This window comes from Festucalex cinctus, chromosome 14 (assembly GCF_051991245.1).
Source record: "Festucalex cinctus isolate MCC-2025b chromosome 14, RoL_Fcin_1.0, whole genome shotgun sequence".
Classification (NCBI taxonomy): domain Eukaryota; kingdom Metazoa; phylum Chordata; class Actinopteri; order Syngnathiformes; family Syngnathidae; genus Festucalex; species Festucalex cinctus.
The window spans coordinates 15706214-15730677 of NC_135424.1; the positions used below are offsets into that span (position 1 = coordinate 15706214).

Genomic DNA, 24464 nt, shown 5'->3' on the forward strand with positions numbered 1-24464 from the left:
TTGCAGACATTTTATGGTAATTTTCTGAACTTCTCCTTTTGTATTTGTTAATTTCATAGTTACTTTTTAAACTTTTTAAATTCCTGCCTTTTCAAAAATAAATTTTCGGACTTTTTTTGGCGGCAATTTTGTGTACATTTTCAGGTAATTTCGGGATTTCTACTTTTGGTTTTGGACATTTTGTGGTTAATTTTTTTTTAACATTTTATTTTCTGCCTTTTTTAAAATTAAAGTAATTTGTGGCAATTCCATGGAAATTTTATGGCAGTTTTCTGCTTTTGCAGAGATCCACGGGGAGCCACAGCAGAGAGACTAAAGAGCTGCAGTTTGCAGACCCCTGGGCTATTAGTGAATAATAATGTATTTTGTTGACTGCTTTACTAAACATTAAATAAACGGTCATCTCGTTCCCATACAAGTCTTCAAAATCTTTATTTAAATCTATTTTTTTCTGATCTAAAAAATGTATTGGTAGTCCCAATGCCATCAATTTTAACAACACGTTCTTTGTTTGTGTGGTCCTCCAGCTAGCAGATTGCCAGGCACAGCCACTGTAAAAGAAGAATTAAAGAGAAAATTATTTATACAACAGCATATACAGAGTGACAACCTACTAGCGGACTAGTTACCTGCTGTATATCCAGCTCAATTTTCCCAGAGTCTGCTTGATCTAGAGCCTTAAACATTTCTGATTGAAAACAAGAAAATGCAGATGATGACCCGAGCGTAGCATGGAAGTTTGGTAAAGACCCATATCAAGTGTGTTTTTGCATGCTTACTGAAGAGCATTTCCACTTTAATGAGACAGCCAACAAAGCTGTCAAAGTCAATTGCATAGTGAGCATCAGCATAGCGACTGACAATGGCCTGGAGCACAGCGCTGTTGATGTGAAAACCTGTGGAAGATAATCAATCACTTGTCATTATTTTTTTAAAGCTGCTGAGGTCATTGCCAGCGCTTGTGGATTACTTCAGATCCAACAGGGTGTCACATATAACCCGAGTTAAGTTTCACAGCCTCTCCCATGGTTGTTTTGATCTTGTGGCGAGTAAGAAGCTGACATACTCCACCCCCGTCCAACCGGTTTATACAGTTTACTGTTAACTGCTCAACAGCACAAATGAGTCAGGTGAGCCCATCTAAAATAGCTTGGACACCATCCTCCACTATCACAATAAAAAGGGGGTGCGCCATTTTCTTGAAGTCACTTAAAAGAATGTCCAAGAATGTCTCGTACCTTGGTAAACAGGTATTTTTGTAACAGAGCTAAACTGTGAGAGTGAGAGTATCATGAGTGTATTACTCACACCCATGAAAAACTCACTTAGTGAATGTATCTTGGGTGTACGTATGCTTATCCAGTGCAGTTGCGGAGCAGTGATGGCCACTATGTCATTGCTGTTTTTTTTCCAAGTACAGAACCTACAAGTATTTAAAGTTGTTGTTGTTGCTGTATCTTTGTTTGCACAGTTTGGATATGCATCATTGTATTTTAAGACAAACATGGAATCGGATATCCGAACGGAGTCAGGCCTCTTTCAGTTGTGGATTTATGTCAGATATGAATTTCATCGCAGCCAGTACAACTGTAGCATGGACAGATTGGATCTGATGTCAAAAATAGGCTAACAGTTAGCCTAGCTTCTTCTATTGCTTCTTCAAGTACTACTCTTTCTTCTTTTCAACTTTGAGGTTGTCCTACTTGACAAATATGTTACCTGCTTCAATGGCAGCACCTCTCATCTCATGGGAGCTCATGGTGCCAGAGTTGTCTTGGTCGTGTTTTTTAAAGATATCCTAAAGAAAGCAAATAGTGAGTCATCAGGCTTGTTCGACCAGAGCTGGCAAAGTGACAATTTTACCAAGTATTTCTGGATTTTGCTCCAAAGTTTATGGAATTCCAACAGCCCCAGCATGGAGCTTTCATCCTTCTGTAGAATGTTAAGGATTAATATGTGAAATGACACATCAGATAGCCGAAATTAAATGACTATTTATTTATATTTATTGTCTAAACTTTAGTTTTATTTTATATTTAGTGTGTATTTTTAATGAGTTTGTGTTGTTTGGGCAGATTGTGCATTTGGGTGGCATCAAACTCACAGTGACGAATTCCAGTCTGTTGGATTTGGCTACATTTACATTAGCAGGTTTCTGACAAATAGTGGATTTGTAGCAACATTTGGAAGAGGTCTGACGCTAATTTCACTATTGATAATGTGCCACTTGAGGACAAAAAAATGTGAATTATGGCACTGGAACTTGTGCCCATTCCTACAGTAGTTAAAACACTCTTTATTCAAAATATTGTTGCGTTTATTTCTAAAAGAGGATACATCCAGTAGATTGATAATAAGACGACCTGTCTCAAGGCTGAAGCCATCTGTCCTGATGTCAGTCCCTGTAAGAAGGTTACAAGAAACTTCTAATTCTCCAAACATTAAAATGTGGGGGGAAAAAAAAACTGTTTCCTTTACTTACTGCGTGAAACCACATTGTTCAGAATTTTGACCAATTCAAAGACTGAAACCTCGGTGTCCTGTTAAATAAGAACATGTCATTTCAATTGATCCAGTTTAAAGCTGATTCGGTTTCAATGAACATGTTACCGACTCTGCCAGCAATCTGCTTGAAGAGATATTTGAAGTGAGGATCTACATCATTTTCTGATAACTCTTCTTGCTATGGCAAGACACGAGAACAGCAGAAGTTGATTGTCAATTGACGTGCAAGTTCAAACATATGTACCAGATTGTTTTGTGTTCTACAATGGCAAACAATGCAGGTTTTCTTACTTCCTCAGGTTCAGCATCAATTTCCTCTTCCAGTGGACTGTAACGGAAATGTAAGAGGATAAGCATTTTTTTCCATTTTTATTATATCCTACTGAACTACTGAACACATCTTCAAAATAAAGTTAGTGAAAACAGTATTGTTTTTCTTGTGTTGTAAGTCTCCCTCTAGTGTTGTTGAATGTAATTTACAGATTTATGTCTGTAGCGCACTAGTGACCTCTGTCTGTAGCGATGTGTGGGTCCTGTTGGCAATGTGGGAGTGAACCAAATAATCCCAATATGAGTTATCTTGTTTAACAAGCCATACAGGAGTCCTTTGTTTATATTGCTTCTGAGAGTTTTAAGGTTAGAATTGATGCATGTTGAACTACAGTAGCGTACATAACGCAGCGGTGTACGAATATGTCATCACAAAGGCATACTCAGTTACTGCAGTACTTACTAATTTTCATTTGGCTGTTTTGTGGTCTAGTGTTTTACATTTTGCAGATATGTAATTATTATTCTTTTTTTGTTTGCATTATAGGAAGTTTATTTATTTATGTATAAATGTGGTTACGCCTCAAACAATGCAAACATCAGTCTGAGAAAGGTACAAACTGACCTCGTGGCCTGATGCTGGGTTGCCATGGCAATTCTAAGACGCCCATCTCCTTAACCTGAACCATCCGACTTTTGTCCGCCAGATGGCAGTGTAACACAAAGCTCTGATATGTCAGTTACCTGGTAGAAGCTTGTTTCTCAGAGAAGACTCTGAGAACAAAGCTGGCATTCTTGTGAGGATAGAATGTTGAGGGCACGATGACATATTCGCCTGGAGGAAGTGTAAAGCGATTGCAAACTTCTCGGGTGTTGATGAAGGTTCTGCTCATGGCCACAGCTCTCTGACGCAGCAGGACATCCGGGCCCAGGTGAACATTGCTACGACCTTTGTACTTCACGTTGACATTGACACAATTGTTTTAATGATTGATTAGACTTTGGGCACAAATTTCAGCATGTTGTCATGTTTAGAATGTTCTGTGTAATGCTTCAGACATACTTTACCTCATTTGGGACCTGGTGAGAAGCAAAAGACTGTTAAAGTAATCACTCAAAATGTTCTATTTCATTTTTAACAACAAATCATTGTAATACTTCATAGATAGCAAAGCCAATTGTCTGAAGATCGCGATGCAGCCTCCGCTGCCTGCGTCCATCCTTTTGCATCAGTCCCACAAGAAAGGTGCATCCACCCTCCCCATCCAGAGGATCATCATCCACATCTTCCAGATGCACCACAAACTGTGGGTTGGATGAGAAGGTCGCTGGAGCAAACACACAAGTGTAACACATTAAACAAAAAGCCTTCTGCACTTCAAAACATTAATCAATATTATTATGAATGTCAAGCCTCTAGACTTAACTTTATAATTGTTTATTACAGATACAATAATCACTCATTTATTGTGTTACATTCCAGAACCCACGATAGAAACCGCAAAGAACTAAAAATGCAAATGTGTCTCATCTAATGTAAACATTTTGACAACATGATTTCTTTATTACCAGGGTGATTGCGACAGCCGCCTGCAGTTGATCCCACCCGCCACATGCCTTCAAACTGGTAATTGTTCCAGTGGCCAACGTCGTCACTCTTGAGCGTATCGGGAGTCAAGTTGCAAATCTCCAATATGGTGAACTGTCTGATGAAGTCCAAGTAGGACATCCTGGTAAGAGCAAACAAGTTCTCTTCAATTTCATCTCTATTTTTTTTTTTTAATGTTTACTTGAATAAAATGCATGAGACTGTGTATTTACCAGAACTCTCCATCCTCAGCTACATGGTTAAGTTTGGATTTGTCTTCTTCACTGACGTATTTCCATTCAGTAGATCTAAATGTGATAAACAATCATTCTTGTAGAAAATACTCCCCCCCCCAAGTGGATCATATAAAAGATTTGCCCACCCATCACTCCAAGGCCCAATCCACTCCACCTCCCCCCATGGGTTCCTGATCCGAACCAGCGGAACTAGCGTGCCTCGAAAGTGAACCTAGAACCATGAGCAACGCTGTCTCTTCATTGGTGAATATATGAGCACACATGTACACTTGAAATCCAATATAAAAAGAACGTTTGCGAAAATGGTCATTACTCAGTTTTGATTAACACTGCTAGGGACTTCTCTCAACGTGATGCAGTGCAGTTTCAATATGAATGCCTTGTTTGTTGATAGTTTAAAGTGTGGTATAATACTGTACCTCTTCAGCACCAGTCACTGAATATGCATGTCCTTTAACAAGCTTGAGATTTGTGACAGCCTCTGCCTCATAGTCACTGGTGATCTGAAAGCAGTTGAAAGTGTTTAGATATACATTATCAGTGTGGTTGTTGGTAAGAAGGCAAAATTACATTGATAGAGCAGCCCAACAGAGAGCCTAGCTTCAGCGCCCGTCGTATAATTTGGAAGAGCTGAGACGGAGGCTCGTCCAAAGAGTAGATTTCGGCAATCCCCCCAGTGAAATCCTCAAAACCCTCGATTGTGTTTCCACCCGACAAGGCCTCGTAGCAGCCACATGCTCTGTCAGATACAGATGACAAAAACAGAATCATGTTCAAACAACTGTTGTAGGTTTCTTGAATTGTTGATATAGAAAGAATGTGTACTTGGCGTAGGCCTTTTCCAGCAGTGCACTCCAAAACTCTGAGCCCTCGGCCGAGTGGACGAACAGCAGCTTCCCATCTCGGGTGGGCAAACGGTCATCGATCACCACATCCACCCACTCGCCAAACTGCCAAAACTGAAGTGAGCAAAGTAAAAGCACTATGAGGAGTTCTACATAATGACTGCATTGAAAAATAATTGCTTGGAGAGATATTCGCCAAAGTGGTACTGTTAATGGAAGAAAATGTTTTTTTAATTGTTTGACCGTAACATGGCAGATTTCTGCAATCAGCAGCATACACACTAATTAGAAGAAGTCAGTATGGGTCTTTTTTGGAAAGCCTCACCCACACCAGAGGTGAAGAGTCATAACATATCATGTGTTTAAAATGCACAATCCCCCAAATTACAGTTTCTATAGATGTCATGCCCAGGGCGCAAAATTAGTTTAAGACAAATAAACGGCCCTCTCAAATAGGTCCCGCCCTTTTCCCCATCAGGAAAATAACATGTTATTATTATGTCCATTTAAAGACACTCACACCTCTACATTGAATAGTTAACTACTGAGCCTAGTAGAACTCCATTGCGAAGAAAAACACCGTCACTTAAGCATGTAAACAGTCTCAGACAAATTCAAGTGTGGAGACTTGTAGCATATTGTAAACAAGATTGCTGTGCTTGTTCTTAAGCATGTGATTGTTTCAAAAATGTTGCATTCATCCATGTTCATTTTCTGAGTACCTTCCAAATATTTCACTTGACATAAATACAAATCATGAATTTAATAAACTAGTGGAACAGTTTAATATACCAAAATATTGGTACAAGTAAAGGCCTTTCCAGTTTCCACGAAACCTGCCCAAAGTCTGCTTAGGTAGCTCTAGCTCCTTTACACCCAAATGACAAGTGGTATATGGTTAGATGGAGGGACATGACAAAGGGTTTCGCAAAATTTGTGAAAAGGGGGGGGGGGTCCTAAACAACAGATGACTTTACTGACCTGAAAGTGAAATATCCCTGCATATCCCTCAGAGAAACTCTGTCCAGGTGGCACCACACGTGCCAGAATCCGCTGATCTAGGGTCAGCGAGGCGATAGCAGCCAAAAGCCAACAGTCACCTGCACATTTAGAGCAAACACTTAGAGATGCGTATTGTTTCCCCTTCTAAATACGAAAACCCTTCTTCACTGAGTCACAAAATTCATTGTCATCCTGTGTCAATTACCTAAAGATCCTTGGCAAATGTCTGTTCTTGTGGCGCCATCATCAATGAATGTAGGGTTGGAACACAGCTCCTGAGAGAGAGAGAGAGAGAGAGGGGGGGGGATGTTCTGACATGTTTGTCACTTTGTTGTTAAGAAAATTATATTCATTCCCCCAGTTCTAATTTAACTGCATGCAAATTTGCTGAATCATAAACATATTAGCCTGATGGTAGCTGACTGGCAGACAAGTCAAATAACTGCAGTATGGATGGAGTCTTATATACACTCCCAGGCAAAATTATTAAAATGGTTTATGCTTTTCACAGCTCCTTACTGTTGGCCTCTTCCAAACTACTCCTCTGGTCTTGGATGAGAATGGACCCAGTTCATTGTAGCCCAGTGACTTGCACCTGGCCGGAAAGCAGTCGTCCTCAAACAGACGTCCCCTCTTCACACACTGCTGACGCAGAGTTTCATAGTCCTGTTGGTGGAACTTCACAGCATGTTGCTTGGTACCGACTCCACGCTTCCTCTCCTGCTGATGGGCCAAGCGACCTGCGGTAGAAGTCATCCTCACCTCTCAAGAGTAACAATTTGAAATGGATTTGCCTGTTTGTGAGTTGATCTTCCAGTTTGATGTGATCGAGACATGAATCCAGCCTCTTTATAGGGACGGGGGTTACTCGTTCAGACAGGGAGGGGCTCTCAGTGTACAGGTGAGGCAAACAAAGCAGACAACAGACCAACACCACAGTTGTGTGACCACAACTGGAAAGCAAACAGGGACACACCTAAAAGCAAATTTAGGCATTAAAATACATTTAGTGTCCTACATTCAGTTCAGATAAAATAAAATAAAATAACACTATTAATTGAGTCATATTTGCACACTGGTCATGCACTGAGATTTGATAACACATGTAAAAAAAATATGTATTGAACTGATTTAATACTTGGAGCTAAAAGTTGTTAAAGGGAGGCTTCAACACATGAAGCAACAATTCTAAGGAATAAGGAAAGGATATACTGTAAATGACAATGCAACAGCAGGTTGCTGGGATTGTCTGGGCCCCATGAAATTTTTTTTTTCCTCACTTACAGATTCATGTTTGATAAGTCACCCAATGTGTTTCGAGCGCCATGGTTACATACATTATGTACAGTCCATTGTCCCTAATCCTGCATAATCCTGTTTTGAGATGTACGCAATATCCTTATTCCGCTTCTACATCCTGAAAGCTAAACATGGCAAAGCTAATCCATAGTTATATAGCTTTTAAGTTTAAAAACATTTCATTTAATAATCAACAAAACTGTTTTATATAGAAATTAAAATTCAAGTGATGCGGGACCAAATATAGACCACAATAACATCGTGTGTTATTTCAAATAGATCATAGGATAATCAAGAGGATTATTTGTTTTAGTATTTGCAAAGAATAGGCTACGGCATTAAGCATGCGCATTAAGCCTAGAGGGTGTTTTGCTGGTTGTGGTGAAATATGAGTGCTTGCTTAATATTAAGCAATTTATGTATACAAGAATAGTATGGGAGTAAATGTGAGAAATTGTGTTCTTATGTTATGTTTTAACTAGCTATTTTATCAATCTGCCTAAAAATTATCCAATTTCATTTCATTCATTCATTTATAATAATTTAATTGCTCTATGATTGTTGTGTGTTTTATAATGACAGGCAGAGCATAAATGCTCTTCCACTACATATGGCAGACGGTTATGAACTTGTACCCACGTGTGTGCTCCGACCTACGTGTATGTTCCTTACGAACGGATTTCCGTCCCCGCACAAGAGACTCCCCCATGTCGAACTAGCGCCTCAAGTGGCAGCTGGTGCGTGGCGTAACATATACTTGTGTGCGTGTGCGCGCGTGTGTGTGTGAGTGAGACGTGGCCCCTCCTATTGCAGTGCCGGTGAGTGCGAGTGTGTGCATACAGCGTTCGGCTGGACCTGCCCTCCGAGCTTCCGAACCGCTAGTCTTCACTCCCTTCGTTTTACACGTTCTAATCGACTCCCACAGAGGAAGCCACGATTCATTTCTAAGGCGGTGGTGAGTGTTTTTTGTTTTGTTTTTTTGTCCTGCTTATTGTCCTTTTGTTGTCATTTAATCTGCGTGCATGTTTGATATGCGGCTAACGGTGCGCCCACCTCGCTTTTTTTTTGGGGGGGGGGTGCTGTTTGTTTCAAGATCGACATGTTTTGGCACATTGAGTGTGGGGTAGTTACGTCACCTGATGCGCTATTGTGTGTATTTTGAAGAGGGATTTAATTACTGGGGGGCAGCCGGCACACAGGCCTTGTGAACAGGTGTTCATGACAATAATCTGAGGCCGAACATGCCTGGCATACTAGATGCTTTTTGAATCACGGCGAGCCAGTGAATGTATTGCCACAATGCTGCAAATGAAAGTGGGTAACACCATTATTGGGACTTCCTGTCCAGCATTTCGACAAAGGTTGAGGCCCACTGATGGCATCACTTACCACAGAACTGCGTCGATCAGCTATTTATGCTAACCACTGGGGATTGGAGGAGTTCTAGAGTTCATCATTAGCCAGAGTAGAGCCACAAGAACATTCCTGCAGCAGAATGGAAGGGCTCAGTAAAAGCATGGGGGGTGGAGCCTGGGGTCAACAGTCTCTACTGTACACTGCTAAAACTTGTCTTAAAAAAAAAAAAAAAAGTGAAACCGGTAATAATTGTTTTAACATAATTATTTGCTAATAGAACAGGAAGTTAAACTAGGCAAATGTGTTTAGCACATTTGCCCCATAGTTCTGACTTTGGGGGTTCGAATCTGGACTCTGACCTTCTGGTCCCCAAAAAAATGCATGTTCAGTTCATCGGAGACTAAATTGTCCATAGTTGTGGATGTGCGTGTGACTTCATTGAACTCATTCAATTAGGATAGGTTTCAACTGACCCACAACCATAATGAGGATGAGCAGTATGAAAGATGTTTGAAAACTGGTGTATTTACTACCATCACCTATAGATTAGTGGTGTTTATTATTTTTGATATAATCAGTAATAAAATCTCAAAAACATGCATTAGCTCATCTAGAAGGACTTGGGCTTTGGAACCCAGGGGTTATACAGATCAGTTCAAGTACTGGTTTGTGCACCCCTTTCACTCTGACATTTATGTCTCCTTGCATGTCTGCATGTGTGTGATATAACTCTTTGTGTTACTGTGTTGTGCAACACAAAACATACTGTGTAGATCAAACCGAGTGCAAGTTAGATTTCCACAGCAGTGACAATAAATTGGATAAAACTTAAAATTAGAAGCCAAGTCAACATTTTTCTTTAAAATGTGTTCTATGCTGCCCCACTAGTCAACATGGTGTTGCAATTAATATTGCGTTTATGAAATATGAACTAAGCAGCAAAATCCAGAACTTGCTTGAAGCAAGTAAAAGACAGTCTTACTCAAAGACTGTCTAGTAAAAGAAATATTTTGGAAGATTTGGCTACTTTATTTTGCTTTGATTTGAAATTGGTTGTAACTTGTAGGCGATTACTTTCTCTGCGTTTCTTGTGTCTAAATTGTTGCATGTTTTACTCAAAACACAGCTCTTTTCTCCCATTTCAGGTGACTTCCCCACTTGTTCACCACATTAGCAACATTATCTCACCACTGCCTGGAATGTGTACTGACCCCTGCTCGTTAGGATTCTGTTGAGTGGTTCAGAGCAGCACAAAAGATGGTCTCATGTGAAAGTACTGATTGGGAACCACATTTGCTAGGAGTAACTAATAGCCAGCTGCTCGGCCTGTTTGCCTCGCAGTCGCAGCGCTATTATCTCCTCCTCGGAGATTTATGAACCTCTCCAACACTGAGCAGTCAAATGCATTCAAGGAAAAATAAATAAATAAATGAAGCATTCATTAAGTAAAGTGCATCAGGGCTTGTTGAAGGCTGCACCCACATCTTCAGCAGCTCTACACATTCTAAATTAAAAAAAGAAAAAAGCATTTTTGTCTCAAAATCATCAGCGAATGACATTTCTCTTGTTTTTCCTCTTTTTGTGTCGCTCTCCCGCTCAGCCTGTCTGCACATCAGGTATCATGTTACTAACTTCTTTATCATGACTCGGCTTTGTTTTTCTTGTGTGGTCTTGATCTTACTAGTTTAATTTCCTCTGCGCTTACCTTTTGAATGTTCTCGCTACGCTCCCTAACTGTTCACTTTGGTTGTATGTGATCTATACTTTGGAACAACTAAGGTCGAATACACTGCATTGCTGGGCACCGGTCACCCTGATTTGCGATTTCTAAACAGTTTAAATTATAAATTGTTGGTCTTTGAAGTGTCCATTTTGAACTTGAGACAGATTTTACAATTTAAAACACTTTATGTGTGTCTTAATTTAAAGGCATAATACACAAGGATAAAGAATTATTCTGTGATTGGCTGGTGACTAATCCAAGGTGTACAATGCAATAAGGCGAGCGACTAGTTATTTACTTGGTTGTTTAATTCATAATTGACAGGCGCCCAAGAGACTCATCAATTTGTATACAACATGTAGGCGACTATTCAAAACAATTTTAATTGCCTTGAGACTGAGTGCGTGGAATCTTCACATTGCCGGACTCGCCGGCTGTCCACGTGCCCACATCAATCATCGATCCTAAAGTCGGCTGCGTTGTAGCTTTTATTTGCCGTTAAAAGCAAACCAAATGGTGATAACAAGTCCACTGCGTTCATTAGTGTTCCATTAGTCAGTTCAACATTCAAACGCAATCAACATATGGTCAGTAAAAAGCAGGACTTCCCTGTTCATCCTCTGACAGTTCAATCAATTTCCGCCAAGTGAGCAAAAGGCATTCAATAGAATAGAATCTCAATATATGTACAGTAAATGCCCAAGAGATGGCACTTTTTTTTTAAAGTAAAAATTTCATATGTCCCTTTAAAAAAAATATATATATATATATATATATATATAGAAAGATAAATCCTTTCATAGACAGTGTATTTTATAGAAAAACTTTTGAAAATGATTCTCAAAGTGGAAATTACCTGTACATGATAAAACTCTTCAAAGCCTTGTTCTAATTTAAATAAATGCTTAATTGTCACACGTGTGTGGAACAAAGTGAACTCCTGCAAATTGTATTTAACACTTGTACAGCATCTGGGACATTCTACTTTAGAGGTTCCACTGTAATTTGCAATAGCAAGAATAGAATTTTGTAATCAAACTTCCCTTTTGTGATGCTAAAATGCCTCAGCTTTTTGAGCTACGCCCTGACATGATGTATCAATCAAATATTTTTCTACATTCATGCTTGCATAATATGGAGCCCATGTGGATTTAATGCCCCCCAAATATGGTCAGTGTAATAGAGGTGGACAGAAAGAACATGTCAGTGCAAGTACTTTGTATGTTTTGCTCTTCACACTCGGTGTCGTGCACTCTTGACAAGTGTGTGTCACTGATACTAAAAATAAACATTTCAGAGCTCCACCACCCACTTCCATATTTTTATCTTGCGCTAGTATGAATCCTGTTGGAGGGATATCTGCAACCATAAACGCCAACAGACTGCGAGCAGAAGGCATGGGCTCCCACGGGCAGGCGATGCAGTTCTCCAACCAGGACTATGAGGCACTCAAGCAAGAGTGCATTGAGTCGGGCTGCCTTTTCGAAGACCCATGTTTCCCGGCCGAGGCCCCATCGCTCGGCTTCAAGGAGCTCGCTCCACATTCTGCAAAAACCAGAGGTGTTGAGTGGATGAGACCCACGGTAAGAGCCATGTTGTTATGTATTATTATTATTATTATTAGTATTGTTGTTATTATTATTACTATCATTCCCCTGCATTGTTCAATGGAACACGATTGTTATATTGATGGTAAACCGGCAAATCTCAATGCACAGTACTGGACATCTGTTTTACTGACCACGTTTCGAAATGTTGACCTCTCTGATTGGCTTCTCATGTAACTTGTACAGCAGCCATGGCTGTTTGTGGTGATGACTGGAATGTAAACACAGCAAACGGCATATCAGTGACATGTTTTTTTTACGTCTGAAAATGCAGACGGAATCGAACAAGTTGTGGCAGGGGGTTGTCAGGCCACTGCAGCTGTCTGCATTCTCCCCCACATTGACATTTGTTTATGTGATTAGTCCTTCGTAGCCTCGATGCAAGAATAGTCTGTGTGCATGATTGTAATCCATATAGGCTGGTGTGATTTCTATTTTCATTAGTATACATAACTAATCTTAGAATGTTTTTATTTCAACTAAGGAACTGGTGAATCAGCCTCAGTTCATTGTTGGTGGTGCCACCAGGACGGACATCTGTCAAGGAGCGCTGGGTAAGTATGTTTTGGTCTAATTACCTGCCCAAACCTAATAGTAAACTGACTTAATGAGCTCTGGCTTTCATCACCATTAATATTTCCTGATGGTTTCAATCAGTATGTTGTAGTTGTTTGTTTGTTTGTTTGTTTGTTTATTTCCACAATGCATTCGAATACAGTCAAGAACCTAGTGATACAATTATTTACTTAGGAAAATGGACACCCTCAGAAGCTCATAGCTTATACATTGGGGTCCAACAACCCGCCACCACACAAATTACATTGCAAACACATATAGGTTAATATCACATATTTCCAACTTGTAAATAAAAGATATACCCATCATATTTACAAGAAAAGAATAATACCAAAATAATCTATGGACAGATATGAAAAACTATATTCATGTTACATGTATAACCCCCGTAACCTCTGTTCCATGTACAAGAGAATTTCAAACGAGAAACTAAACAGAAACTAGGCCACAAAATCATTACCGGTAGATGCATAGCTCATAAGTAAGTTATGTTTCAGTTTTCTTTTAAATATGGGAAAAGAAGAAGAATGTTTGATATCATTGTCCAGGTCATTCCACATTTGTGGACCTTTATAACATACACTAAAACGAGTACATGTTAGTTTTCTGTATTTCCCTTTTAACAGCAATCTATTTCTGGTATTTTGAGTATGAGATGAAAAGAATAAAGGAACAAGTTCACACCAACGGCCATTTAGTTTATGAACCACCTTATACATAATACATCCATCCATCCATTTTCTTGACCGCTTATTCCTCACAAGGGTCGCGGGGGCTGCTGGCGCCTATCTCAGCTGGCTCTGGGCAGTAGGCAGGGGACACCCTGGACTGGTTGCCAACCAATCGCAGTACATAATACATAGATTATAAAAAAGATTGTATTCAGGAAGCTTCAGCAGACCATCTCCATGGAAGAGAGCATCTGTAGGATAATTATATTTAGACCAGGATATTGTTCTGATGGCTTTTTTTTTGCAGAATAAATAATTTGGCAGTAAATGTAGGGTAAGTATTATTCCAGATAATATTGCAATAGGTCAAATGAGGTTCAAACAATGACTGATACAAACATAGCAATGCCTCAAACGGGAGACATTGTCTTAATCTAAAAAATAAACCACCAAGTTTCGCTAATTTTTTTGCCAACTCATTGACTCAGTTGACAGCAGTGGTGCATCTAGAATTTCACCTCTAATGGTATCCAGACCCCTGTTAAAATTGTTAGGCATAATATTCCTTAATGGTGTTTTTACATGGAGTCAATCATTTTAATTTTAATCATAATATATTAATAATAGTATCCAACTGGATAGGCTCCAGCACACCCAGGACCCTTGTGAGGATTAGCGGAATCAGTGAGAACAGTAAATATTACGATATGTTCAAAAGTAATCAAATTAGATGTTGTATTAAAGTGCATAATTTTTCACTGGAATCAATCCCATACATCCATTATAACCTCATTAGTGTTGCCAGTAACTGGAGCTTATTGCAGCTGTTTTCAAATGAGAGACTGAGTACGACTGATAGACAAACAACCACATATAGATAAACAATCAGTTAACCTAGAAGCATTTTTTTGGAATGACAGTAAAGACCTGCAATACTTCTCACACTTTACAAATTTATGAATCAGAAATAAAACATGAACCATTCATTTTGCTGTCTGCTGTTGTGTGAATACAAAATGGACATTGCATCATGGCACTTTAGCTCACAGAACCCTCTGGTGTATTGCAACAACATAATGAGCCTCTCTCCACTGGCATTCACGGTAATGACAGCCCATTTATGAAATATCTAAAAAGGATCTCTGAAGACACCAAGATGCATTTCCGTTAGTTTTCATGGAAAAATTCATATTGAGCAATAGGAGGGGAAAAAAAGAAAGAATGATCTCAAATATCCAATAATGAAGTACGAATATTTAGAAAACATGAAACATCATTTGTGACAAAATATTAAAGACATTTAGGCATTAAAAGTTTGAAAAATGTTACTTGAGAATTTATTTTTTTCTTTGTGAAATTACCGGTAGGCTATACAAAAATGGCTGGTATATATGAAATGAAAGTTGGCTCAGGCACTAAGTCCTAAATAAGCGAATTTTCCAAAGATTGTTGGAAAGCATAAACCAGGTCGGGGGGCCATTGTGAGCTTTTTTTTTTTTTTTAAATTCCTTTTTTCTTTCAGACACATTATTACAACAGGTTACATCGATCGCATCATTTGCAACATTAACATCCGAAAGAAGGGCTGACGGGTAGAAGCCATGGCTTATTATAATTATGATTATTATTTTATTTATTATTATTATTATTATATTTTGATTGTGATTTGTGGGCCATGGTGGGTTAATGGGGTCAAAACTGCATGGTGGACACTATGGAATTATCTGCTTCAGGCCCTCCTCAAATAAGAGAACATCAAAAGTAGTTCACATGCAACTCCTCTCATCTGCAGTTCCACTCATGTTTAAATTCCTCCTCTTCATCCTACTTGTTCATTGCGTGAGCATTAAAATAATAGCTCCTTTATGCCTTCTTGTTTAGGGGACTGCTGGCTCTTGGCAGCCATTGCTTCTCTCACCCTGAACGAGAAGCTGCTTCATCGGGTTGTCCCACACGGCCAGTCCTTTGACGATAGCTACGCTGGAATTTTCCACTTTCAGGTACTTTTTAAAGACACGTCCTGATTTGTGCAAGATCGTCATGCCATATGGACCGATGATGTTATTGTTTGTTGTGTTTTAGTTCTGGCAGTTTGGTGAATGGGTAGATGTCGTCATCGATGACCGACTTCCTGTCAAAGATGGCGAGCTGATGTTTGTGCATTCTGCTGAGGGCAATGAATTCTGGAGTGCTCTGCTGGAGAAGGCTTATGCTAAGTAGGTAGTTTTGAAGGCTGCTCAGTCCCTGGCTTTAAATTATTCAGCGGAGTGCATGTACTGTAATAAGAGCAAAGTGTAAATCTTCATCACATTAGGAAGTGCTGCAGTTTCCCGTCAGTATTGCTGAAGAGTGGGTGATTTTTTTTATTTTATTTTATTTTTATTTTTTTTACGTTCATCAGGCTGAATGGCACGTATGAGGCTCTGTCTGGTGGAAGCACCACTGAAGGCTTTGAGGACTTCACAGGTGGCGTGTCGGAGAGTTACGAACTCAGCAAAGCTCCCAGAGATCTGTACAAGGTCATCGGCAAAGCTCTGGATAGAGGCTCCCTGTTGGGCTGCTCCATTGATGTAAGTGCTCAACTCACTCACGTACCATGATGTTGCATTTCAGAAAACTGAAAAGTAGGACATTTATAATTAAAAACAACAACAACATGGGATTAGCGCACTGCAAATGCCTTTAAAATTAGAGATCGACCGATATGCTTTTTTCAGGGCCGATACCGATTCCGATTATCGGTAGTCAAGGAGGCAGATAACCGATATTTGAAGCCGATATTCATTTGCAGTAAAAGTTAAAATGTTGGCACCAAATTTTTGAATAATGCAAACCCTAACCGTTCTTTACAATGGATTCTCACACTACACTTTTCATTTTACATCCTTCTATCTGCAATAAGACGTTGGTGGCGGGGGGAGTTAAATGTGGGGGCCAATGTGACATTACCTTTTATAGCATTTGGGATACTTGTAGTTTTATTCTATAAATGTTATATTTTTATATTTTGAAGTAATAGGAGGAACCCTGTCATTCAAAATGTGCATCAGCTGTGGCATTACTTATTACTACAGCAAAAAATAAATAAAAAAAATTCCATGAGAAAAACTATTCATCCCTGAACACCATACAGTTCTTGTAGACCTTATTATGATTATTGTTACCATATAGACAGTTTTGATAAGCTGAGGATCTTAAATCGAGAACAGCAATATCATGCTACTCCTCTCTACAAGAGAACTGTCAAAAGACACTTCATCATGTAGTTTACTGCCACTTAGGATGCCCCAATCAACGCAGAAAAAGGTAGAGTAAAATAACTTGGTTATAATAATAGTAAGAATAACTTGGTTAAACAGACATTGTTGCGGTGGACCGCTGCCACTTTCTGCTGTTTAATGTGTTTTACACTTATAGACACGTGTGTGTATATGGGCACACTATTCTCTCACTACTGTACTGTACTGTATCACTTAATGGCACAGATGTACTTGTCTAAGTAATAACTGGGCTGCAACATTGCTAATTCACATTAACAAGCACTATCTTAGCTGTCCACATGAATAGTTACTAACACACGAGAAAGTTATACAACACACCAAACATGAGCTCATTATTCAAAGTATGATGCACGTAACGAAATTACATCACTGAACATTAATTGCAGCCGTGTACGGCCGTAGATGTTACATATTAGTGGCATCCATTGAGAGGATAATGTCCCAAATGACGGCAGACATGACGTGAAAAGAGAGACAAAACGAGCAAATAAGCACACTATACTTTAGTGCACTTCTCTACTAATGCCAAACATACGGAAGAGGACACGTTCGTGTAGTTAAACGGTGTTTGAGACACTTAATTTGTTACGGAGCGGACTTTAACGAGGTGCACAACGAGCTGTCAATCAAATCGACGTCGAAGCTTAAGGCACACAATGGCAAACCAGTGCGACAAATAAACACAATATAAAGTAACTAAACGCTATTTAGTGTCATTGTGGCATCTCACTGCATAATAACCGCTATGCAACAAGTAATGGACGTGACCCAGAATGCAATGTGTGCGTCACGAGAGGTAAATATAATGACGTTACTCTACTCTTAACATGGAACTAGACAATATAATAATGACAACTGTTAATATTTGGAACCTTTCTAACAAACATTATTTACTTAATTAAGTGAAAATGTGTGTGATTCCCTCCCCGAGTAGTTCAAGTAGCGAATTAGCTACTGGGTGTTAGCCTACATGCTAAGCTGAACACACCACTGTTAGCTAGCGGGGATTCAATGCAAGGCAATGCAGCTCCATTCATATAGTGCATTTAATACACAACATAATTCAATGTGTTTAGCTTATCATGGTGAAACGATCGGCGGAGTCTCTTCTCTTTTAACTTACCTTCGAAGCATGTGTCTGTCGCGTTGTGTACGTGGGTGCGTGTGTGACCGGCTACTGTGATACAGGCATACACTACTGATTGGTTCTGGCTCTTGCACGGCTAACCAATCAAATGCTGCTATGGGCGTTACATTGCTGGAGTTGGACTCCATAACAGACAGAGACGCCCTGGGCTGCATTCGAAGCGAAAAGACGGAGTTTTAAATGGATCGCTCATATCGGCCGTCAGATTAATAAAACAGACCGATACCGATATGTACCAATATGTCAAATATCGGCCCCGATTATCGGCCCGACCGATTATCGGTCGATCTCTATTTAAAATCCTCCATCACGGAATAAATTCACAAGAAAAACAATGGATTTCTAAATTCTAAATTAGGGCTGCACAATATACCGAAAAAATATCGATATTGCGATATTGGCCCTTGCAATATGCATATCGCAAAGGCACACAATAAGTTTTATATGGAATTTTATGCTTTTTGTATGAATTTGACCAGTCAGACGCTAACTAAAATGTGCATCGCCATTCAATAGTTGAAAATTATATCAAGACATCATTACAATTAATTAACTAAGATTACATGAAGGTTGCTTATTTTGCCCCATGAAAAATGTTTTTCTTTTTTTAGGTAATAAAAATGTAATTTCTTTAGGTACATGTTAAATATCGCAATAATATCGATATCGCTAAGTTCAGCAAGTATATCGCATATCACATGTTTTTCCAATATCGTGCAGCCCTATTCTAAATGCAATTGTACTGCCTATACTACTCTTCTCACAAATAATGTTTCATTTGTGCAGTAAAGTTGAGTTTTGGAGCAAGTTATGTTTGAAATGTTACGGTAGTTTTGGGGCATCGGCTTGTAGTAACCTTTGGAATTTCGCCCTGTACAAGCTTATTGGTGGATGTTTTCAAACTGAGCCCTTCTGAGAAGAAGACCAAACGAAATGGTTGAGTTTTACTGTAATTCTTTTGATTTTGATCGGTGATTTCACACAAAAAACTAAATTTCTCTCAAACCCATCATATCTGGTTAATAATCTGATTATCAAAATTCTTGGTGTTTTTTTACTCAGGTTGAAGTGGCCATCCCAACTTGACTCTCATTTTTGGGAAAGCGTGTCAAAGTAATAGTTGCTAACCAACCGAACCATCGATCATCTAACATAAGGAAAAGGTCACACTGAAGTCCTGAGCCAAGATTCAGACCCAGAAACTCTCCGATTAAATTTGTTCACCTTAAGAGAAATTACAAGATCATGTGCACACATAGTGGCGTTTCAAAAAGGGATTTGGATAGTGTAATATGATACTAAAAGTTAATGATACTTTCAAAACTTACTCATAGGGTGACCATTCCAAGCACACCAGTTCATGCTGCAAACATTTTCCAAGACTATTCATTGCACCGAGATTCCGCCAGGGCTTTTTTTTTTTAACTGCACTATTGTTTATTTCTGCAGCACCCAAAAGCTATGTGTCACTTTTATTCCAGATAACCAGTGCCTTTGACATGGAGGCTGTAACATTCAAGAAGCTGGTGAAGGGCCACGCCTATTCAGTCACTGGACTTAAAGAGGTATGTGCGAGTGGGACACCAAATACTGTATAATGTATATTAATTGTTGAACACGTCTGTGTGATGTAGGTGGATTACCGTGGCAGACTGGAGCGTTTAATCCGAATTCGTAATCCTTGGGGTCAGGTGGAGTGGACCGGTGCCTGGAGTGACAAGTGAGTCTTCCGAGTTTACAAAATGTCAGCCTGTGTTCATGTTGTCCCATGACAGACAAATAAACTAACATCTGACGCTGCACTTTTGCTCTTGATAGTTCATCGGAATGGGACCAAGTTGATCCGTCTGAACGAGCTGAAGTGCATCTGCAGATGGAAGATGGAGAGTTCTGGTATGTGTGACAGGCGCTGTACATGATTTTGCATTACTTCAATTATTAATAGGGAGCAATGGAAAAGTCGGGTCTTGTAAACAAACCAAATTAAAGATTAAAATGGGGTATGGCCTGTCTTATCATAATTGGTTACATAAATCTAAATGAATGAAAGGATACTATACATTATTTACTGCCTCATAATAACGTCAATTTCTATAATGCTTATCCTCACTGGGGAGACACATTAGCTGACTTTGGGAAAGACGCTGGGCTGGTTGCTAGCCAAACGCTGTGCACATACAACCAACCACTCACACATTTACAAATAATTGAGAATTCAGCGTTGTCAATGAACTAATTTGCTCCCAGCCATTTCCACAGAAGCAATCCCGTTCGCCCCCGGCTGTTTTACTGGATTTTGACTGCTTTTGCAAGGCCCACACAATATTGTGTTCTATTGCTATAAAATCATGGAACCTATCAAAAGAAAGATTAAAGTCTCTTCTTTAATCAGGAAAAAAGTATATTACTATCTGTTTCCGTTTTGCAGCAATTAGCATTAGAATATAGCTAAGTTTAATCAATTTTCACAAATCTATTTAGAATTGTGAGTAATTAAGCTTTTTTTCAACATGGCCCTGGTTGATCTCCTTTGCTCTGCTGCCACCTGCTGGCCGTTTGTGTAATAACTACCATTTCTGCAACAGTTCTTTGCATTTGAGAGGCTGCATCAAAGCCTTCTGTATGCTCTACCATAAAAAAAAAAGTATAATACGTCTTTGGGACACGTACAACATTAAAAAACAAAACACATATTTATACGTTTTTGGCAACAAATGAGTTAATAAGATAAAATTGACAATTTGACAATAATAATATAGATTTAAAAATCAGTCACAAAATATAGTGTGACAGAGTTTGCTGTTACATTTTGACCTTTGTTTCTAGACTGGATGCTACGCTATGACCTCCTCTTAAAGGGGAAAATAACCAAAAAAAAAACCTCTTTTCTGAAGCTGAGCTGTGATTGGTTGTCACCTGAGCAAATGTGATGTCATTTTCAATCGACAGCAGGTGGCAAAATGGCCCCAAGATGGATAAAAATGGGTGGATTTTGCCTCCAACTTATATTCCACAAATGCAATATTAATCAGAATGTCGTGTTTAGACTAGTGGAGGCTACATACAGCATATAATGTAAAGAAATTTTTTTGGTTGACTTCCCCTAAAGCAAACTTACGTATTGAATCGTCTTACAGAAGAAGTGAATTCCAAAATCCACTTATTGCACTTCGCAATTCCGTCTTTTTCTTCCCATTCAGGATGGCCTTCAGTGAGTTCCTGAGGCAGTTTTCCCGACTTGAAATCTGCAACCTGACTGCCGACGCACTTAAGGAGGACACTCTCAGCCACTGGAACACCATCAAGTTTCACGGCACATGGAGGAGGGGCAGCACCGCTGGAGGCTGCAGAAACAATCCCAGTGAGTCCTGTTCTGACACAAGCGATTTTATTCAAAACCCAGCAAACAAGTTTTGAACAAAAATTCCCTCTGTTTGTAGACACTTTCTGGATCAACCCGCAGTATAAGATCACGTTGCTGGAGGAGGATGATGACCCCGAGGATGACGAGGTCGCCTGCAGTTTCTTGGTAGCGCTGATGCAGAAGGACCGCCGCAGATATCGCCGACACGGTCAGGATATGCACACCATTGGCTTTGCGCTATATGAGGTGAGAGTGCCGACGAGTTCTCCTCTTGATTCATCAATCTGCTATTAACTCTGCTTATTTTATGAATATTGTCTTTTGTGTGTACTTGCAGATCCCTGAGGAGGTAATCTTCAGTTGAAACTGAGAATTATCTTTAATAGGCACATTTTTTTCACACAGTTAATGAGTTGGGATTCATTCATATTGTTGCTTGAAAAACACAAAAATCAGTCCATATTTAAAATTCATTATTCAAAGTGCATTTTGAATGACCAATGACTCTTTTGTCTTCCATTTGCCCTCAGTTTAGAGGCTGCCAGAATGTCCACCTGAAGAAGAATTTCTTCCTAACCAATCAATCGTGCGCTCGCTCCGAGACGTTCATTAACCTTCGTGAGGTGAGCACGCGGCTCCGCCTACCTCCTGGAGAGTACCTCATCGTCCCCTCCACCTTTGAGCCCAGTAAAGAGGCTGACTTTGTACTCCGAGTCTTCACTGAGAAGCAATCAGAAACAGAGTACGTCTTTTTTTTTTTTTTCCACACATTTTGAATTGCTGTATGTTATGTCAAGGGTTGTAAAAGCCAAGAGTGATGTCATTGTTTATTGCAGAGAACTGGACGATGAAATCTCTGCTGATTTAGGAGATGATGTATGTATAACGGACACTAGTTATGTATACCGGAATACATTAAAACAAAACTTATCGAATGATAAATAACCTGCTATATGATTCACCATCCCTTCAGGAAGAAATAACTGAAGATGACATTGATGATTCCTTCAAGTCTATGTTTGCCCAACTAGCAGGCGAGGTAGGCTGTGGAAAACTCTGACACATTCAAGGAAGCATATTTGGTTAATTAAACTTAAGTGCAAATCGGAGTGTTTTTTACGCAGGACATGGAGATTTCCATTCGGGAGCTGAGGACTGTTCTGAACAGAGTTGTCTCGCGCCGTGAGTTTTGTTTATTCGCAATGATATATTGGTAGCTGCTGGAATGCTGAAATGTTAGTATGCCTCTCTAGTGTATATACTCCTGGTCTATTTCCTGAATGGCCTTCCTCTCCTATGAAAGTCTAACTCCACTTATGGTGTTCTCTCAGATAAAGACTTGAAGACGGATGGCTTTAGTTTGGAATCCTGCAGAACCATGGTCAACCTTATGGATGTATCCTCTTGCCTTATCAGAAACAAATTAAAAAACAAAACTATTTTACTGTACAGTACTGTAATTGTTTCAAATCTGAATTAAACACCATGACAAAATTTGAATCAGAAGGATGGAAGTGCTCGTTTAGGGGTGGTGGAATTCCAGATTCTTTGGAATAAGATCCGAAAATGGCTGGTGAGTGAAATATCCAAACTAGCACATCACAAGCATTTTAACCAAACTAAACACATCTTCTCTTTGCTTACAGCTTGTTTTTAGACAGTTTGACCTTGACAAGTCAGGTGCCATGAGTTCCTATGAGATGCGTCTTGCTGTGGAGGCAGCAGGTAGAAATGCTCGCTATTTTTAAATAATAGTTGGCAAGCATAATTTACTTTGATGTTTTTGTCATCCTTTGAAGGTTTTAAACTAAACAACAAACTGAACGAGATTCTGGTGGCCCGGTATGCAGAGAATGAGATGATCGACTTTGATAACTTTATCTGCTGCTTAGTCAAGCTTGAGGCCATGTTCAGTGAGTACTCTTCCAATTGCTGCCATTTTATGTGTAACTTTAAACTGTTCACGGTCAGTAACATGACATCTGCATTATTTTATACAGGGTCTTTCTCGCAATTTGACAAAGAGTTATCAGGAGTGGCTGAATTGACTCTCGTAGAAGTGAGTATTGTTTCAGTTGTAAGTTGTAAATTACAAATCTTTCCATTCAACTTTATTTCACTCCTATTACTTTTACTTTTTGCCAGTGGCTTTACCTGACCATGTGTGGTTGAAGACGGCTCTAAAGCGAGTGAGAGATGGCAGCGGCCTGCAGACTGCCATGATTGTTTTAATGCTCAGCCTTGATAATCATGTAACATTTCCCACTCTAGTGTACCCAAAGTAGCAAATGAGCTGCATACACACACATTGAAACGTCAATCCAGCCCAAGTGTCTCTCATGAAAAAGTTGTACAACTATGCAAACCAGAAGAAGTATGCAGCTATCACTCCTGCATGAGTATAACCACAGAAAGGCAAGGTATTTGCATGGTGATATTTCTATATTTTAGGCTGGCTGTGTCTAAAGGTCCTACTAGAATATTTTGCGATTAAAAAAACATTTAAGGTAGTGCTTAAAAAATATTGTACTAATTGCATTGACACGTTTTTTTTCCCCTACTTTGTATGACCTTTGTTGACATTTTTAACAGAAGTGTTGTTTCAATTTTTCACCCATAGGTAGCAGTACAAACATATGGCATTTTTTTGTTTACTTTTGTGTTAGAAATAAGCAGCAGATCAATGTGGGGTTTCATCCCAAGGTTTTACTTTGCACTGAAATTTTAGTTGAAGGGAGCTGCTAGCAAAAATGCCTCACATTGAGAAACACTGTCGCTAATATTTACAGGGATCACAATATTGGAATGCCTTATAAATGTCCTTGGCTATAAATAGCTGAATTAAAATGTGCCAGTTGTGTTTTGTGTTCAGAATATGTGTTGTGCCTTCAATAAATAACGCCATTAACATCCTTAGTTTGTTCATTGTGTTCACAACATTAAGTTGACCCACATCTGCTTGTTAAACAGGCC

General features: G+C 39.3%; 2 protein-coding genes across 2 annotated transcripts; one reads left to right on the plus strand and one right to left on the minus strand.

Annotated features, from left to right (window-relative positions):
• Window positions 1-527: 527 nt before the first annotated feature.
• Window positions 528-7223, minus strand: LOC144001626 (calpain-2 catalytic subunit-like). Its single transcript, XM_077496114.1, has 21 exons — window positions 6987-7223; window positions 6673-6742; window positions 6447-6565; window positions 5446-5579; window positions 5191-5359; window positions 5040-5123; window positions 4746-4831; window positions 4597-4671; window positions 4345-4505; window positions 3934-4103; window positions 3844-3855; window positions 3520-3731; window positions 2797-2833; window positions 2615-2683; window positions 2483-2540; window positions 2338-2402; window positions 1864-1932; window positions 1720-1798; window positions 780-896; window positions 630-688; window positions 528-551 (listed from the first exon to the last, which is right to left on the minus strand). The coding sequence occupies exons 1-21, from the start codon at window positions 7221-7223 to the stop codon at window positions 528-530; spliced, it is 2106 nt and encodes a 701-aa protein (XP_077352240.1).
• On the plus strand, window positions 6979-24401 carry LOC144000810 (calpain-1 catalytic subunit-like). Its single transcript, XM_077494446.1, has 23 exons — window positions 6979-8721; window positions 10723-10738; window positions 12182-12428; window positions 12937-13006; window positions 15581-15699; window positions 15782-15915; window positions 16101-16269; window positions 19609-19692; window positions 19762-19847; window positions 19946-20020; window positions 21328-21488; window positions 21568-21737; window positions 21829-21840; window positions 22022-22233; window positions 22328-22367; window positions 22465-22530; window positions 22616-22673; window positions 22823-22887; window positions 22996-23064; window positions 23138-23216; window positions 23291-23404; window positions 23492-23550; window positions 23637-24401. Exons 3-23 carry the CDS (start codon window positions 12183-12185, stop codon window positions 23661-23663), a joined length of 2115 nt encoding a protein of 704 aa, XP_077350572.1. The 5' UTR covers window positions 6979-8721; window positions 10723-10738; window position 12182; the 3' UTR covers window positions 23664-24401.
• Window positions 24402-24464: the final 63 nt, after the last annotated feature.

Bases quoted from the DNA above. Each gene is read 5' to 3' on its own strand.
- LOC144001626 (XM_077496114.1), bottom strand. From the start codon at position 7,223: ATGACTTCTACCGCAGGTCGCTTGGCCCATCAGCAGGAGAGGAAGCGT. The intron at 6,566-6,672 runs GTAATTGACACA...CTAAATGTGCAG, and splicing joins CATTTGCCAAGGATCTTTAG to GTGACTGTTGGCTTTTGGCT. The intron at 5,360-5,445 runs GTACACATTCTT...TGTATCTGACAG, and splicing joins CTGGAAAAGGCCTACGCCAA to AGCATGTGGCTGCTACGAGG.
- LOC144000810 (XM_077494446.1), top strand. From the start codon at position 12,183: ATGAATCCTGTTGGAGGGATATCTGCAACCATAAACGCCAACAGACTG. The intron at 22,234-22,327 runs GTACGTCTTTTT...TGTTTATTGCAG, and splicing joins GAGAAGCAATCAGAAACAGA to AGAACTGGACGATGAAATCT. The intron at 23,065-23,137 runs GTGAGTGAAATA...CTTTGCTTACAG, and splicing joins ATAAGATCCGAAAATGGCTG to CTTGTTTTTAGACAGTTTGA.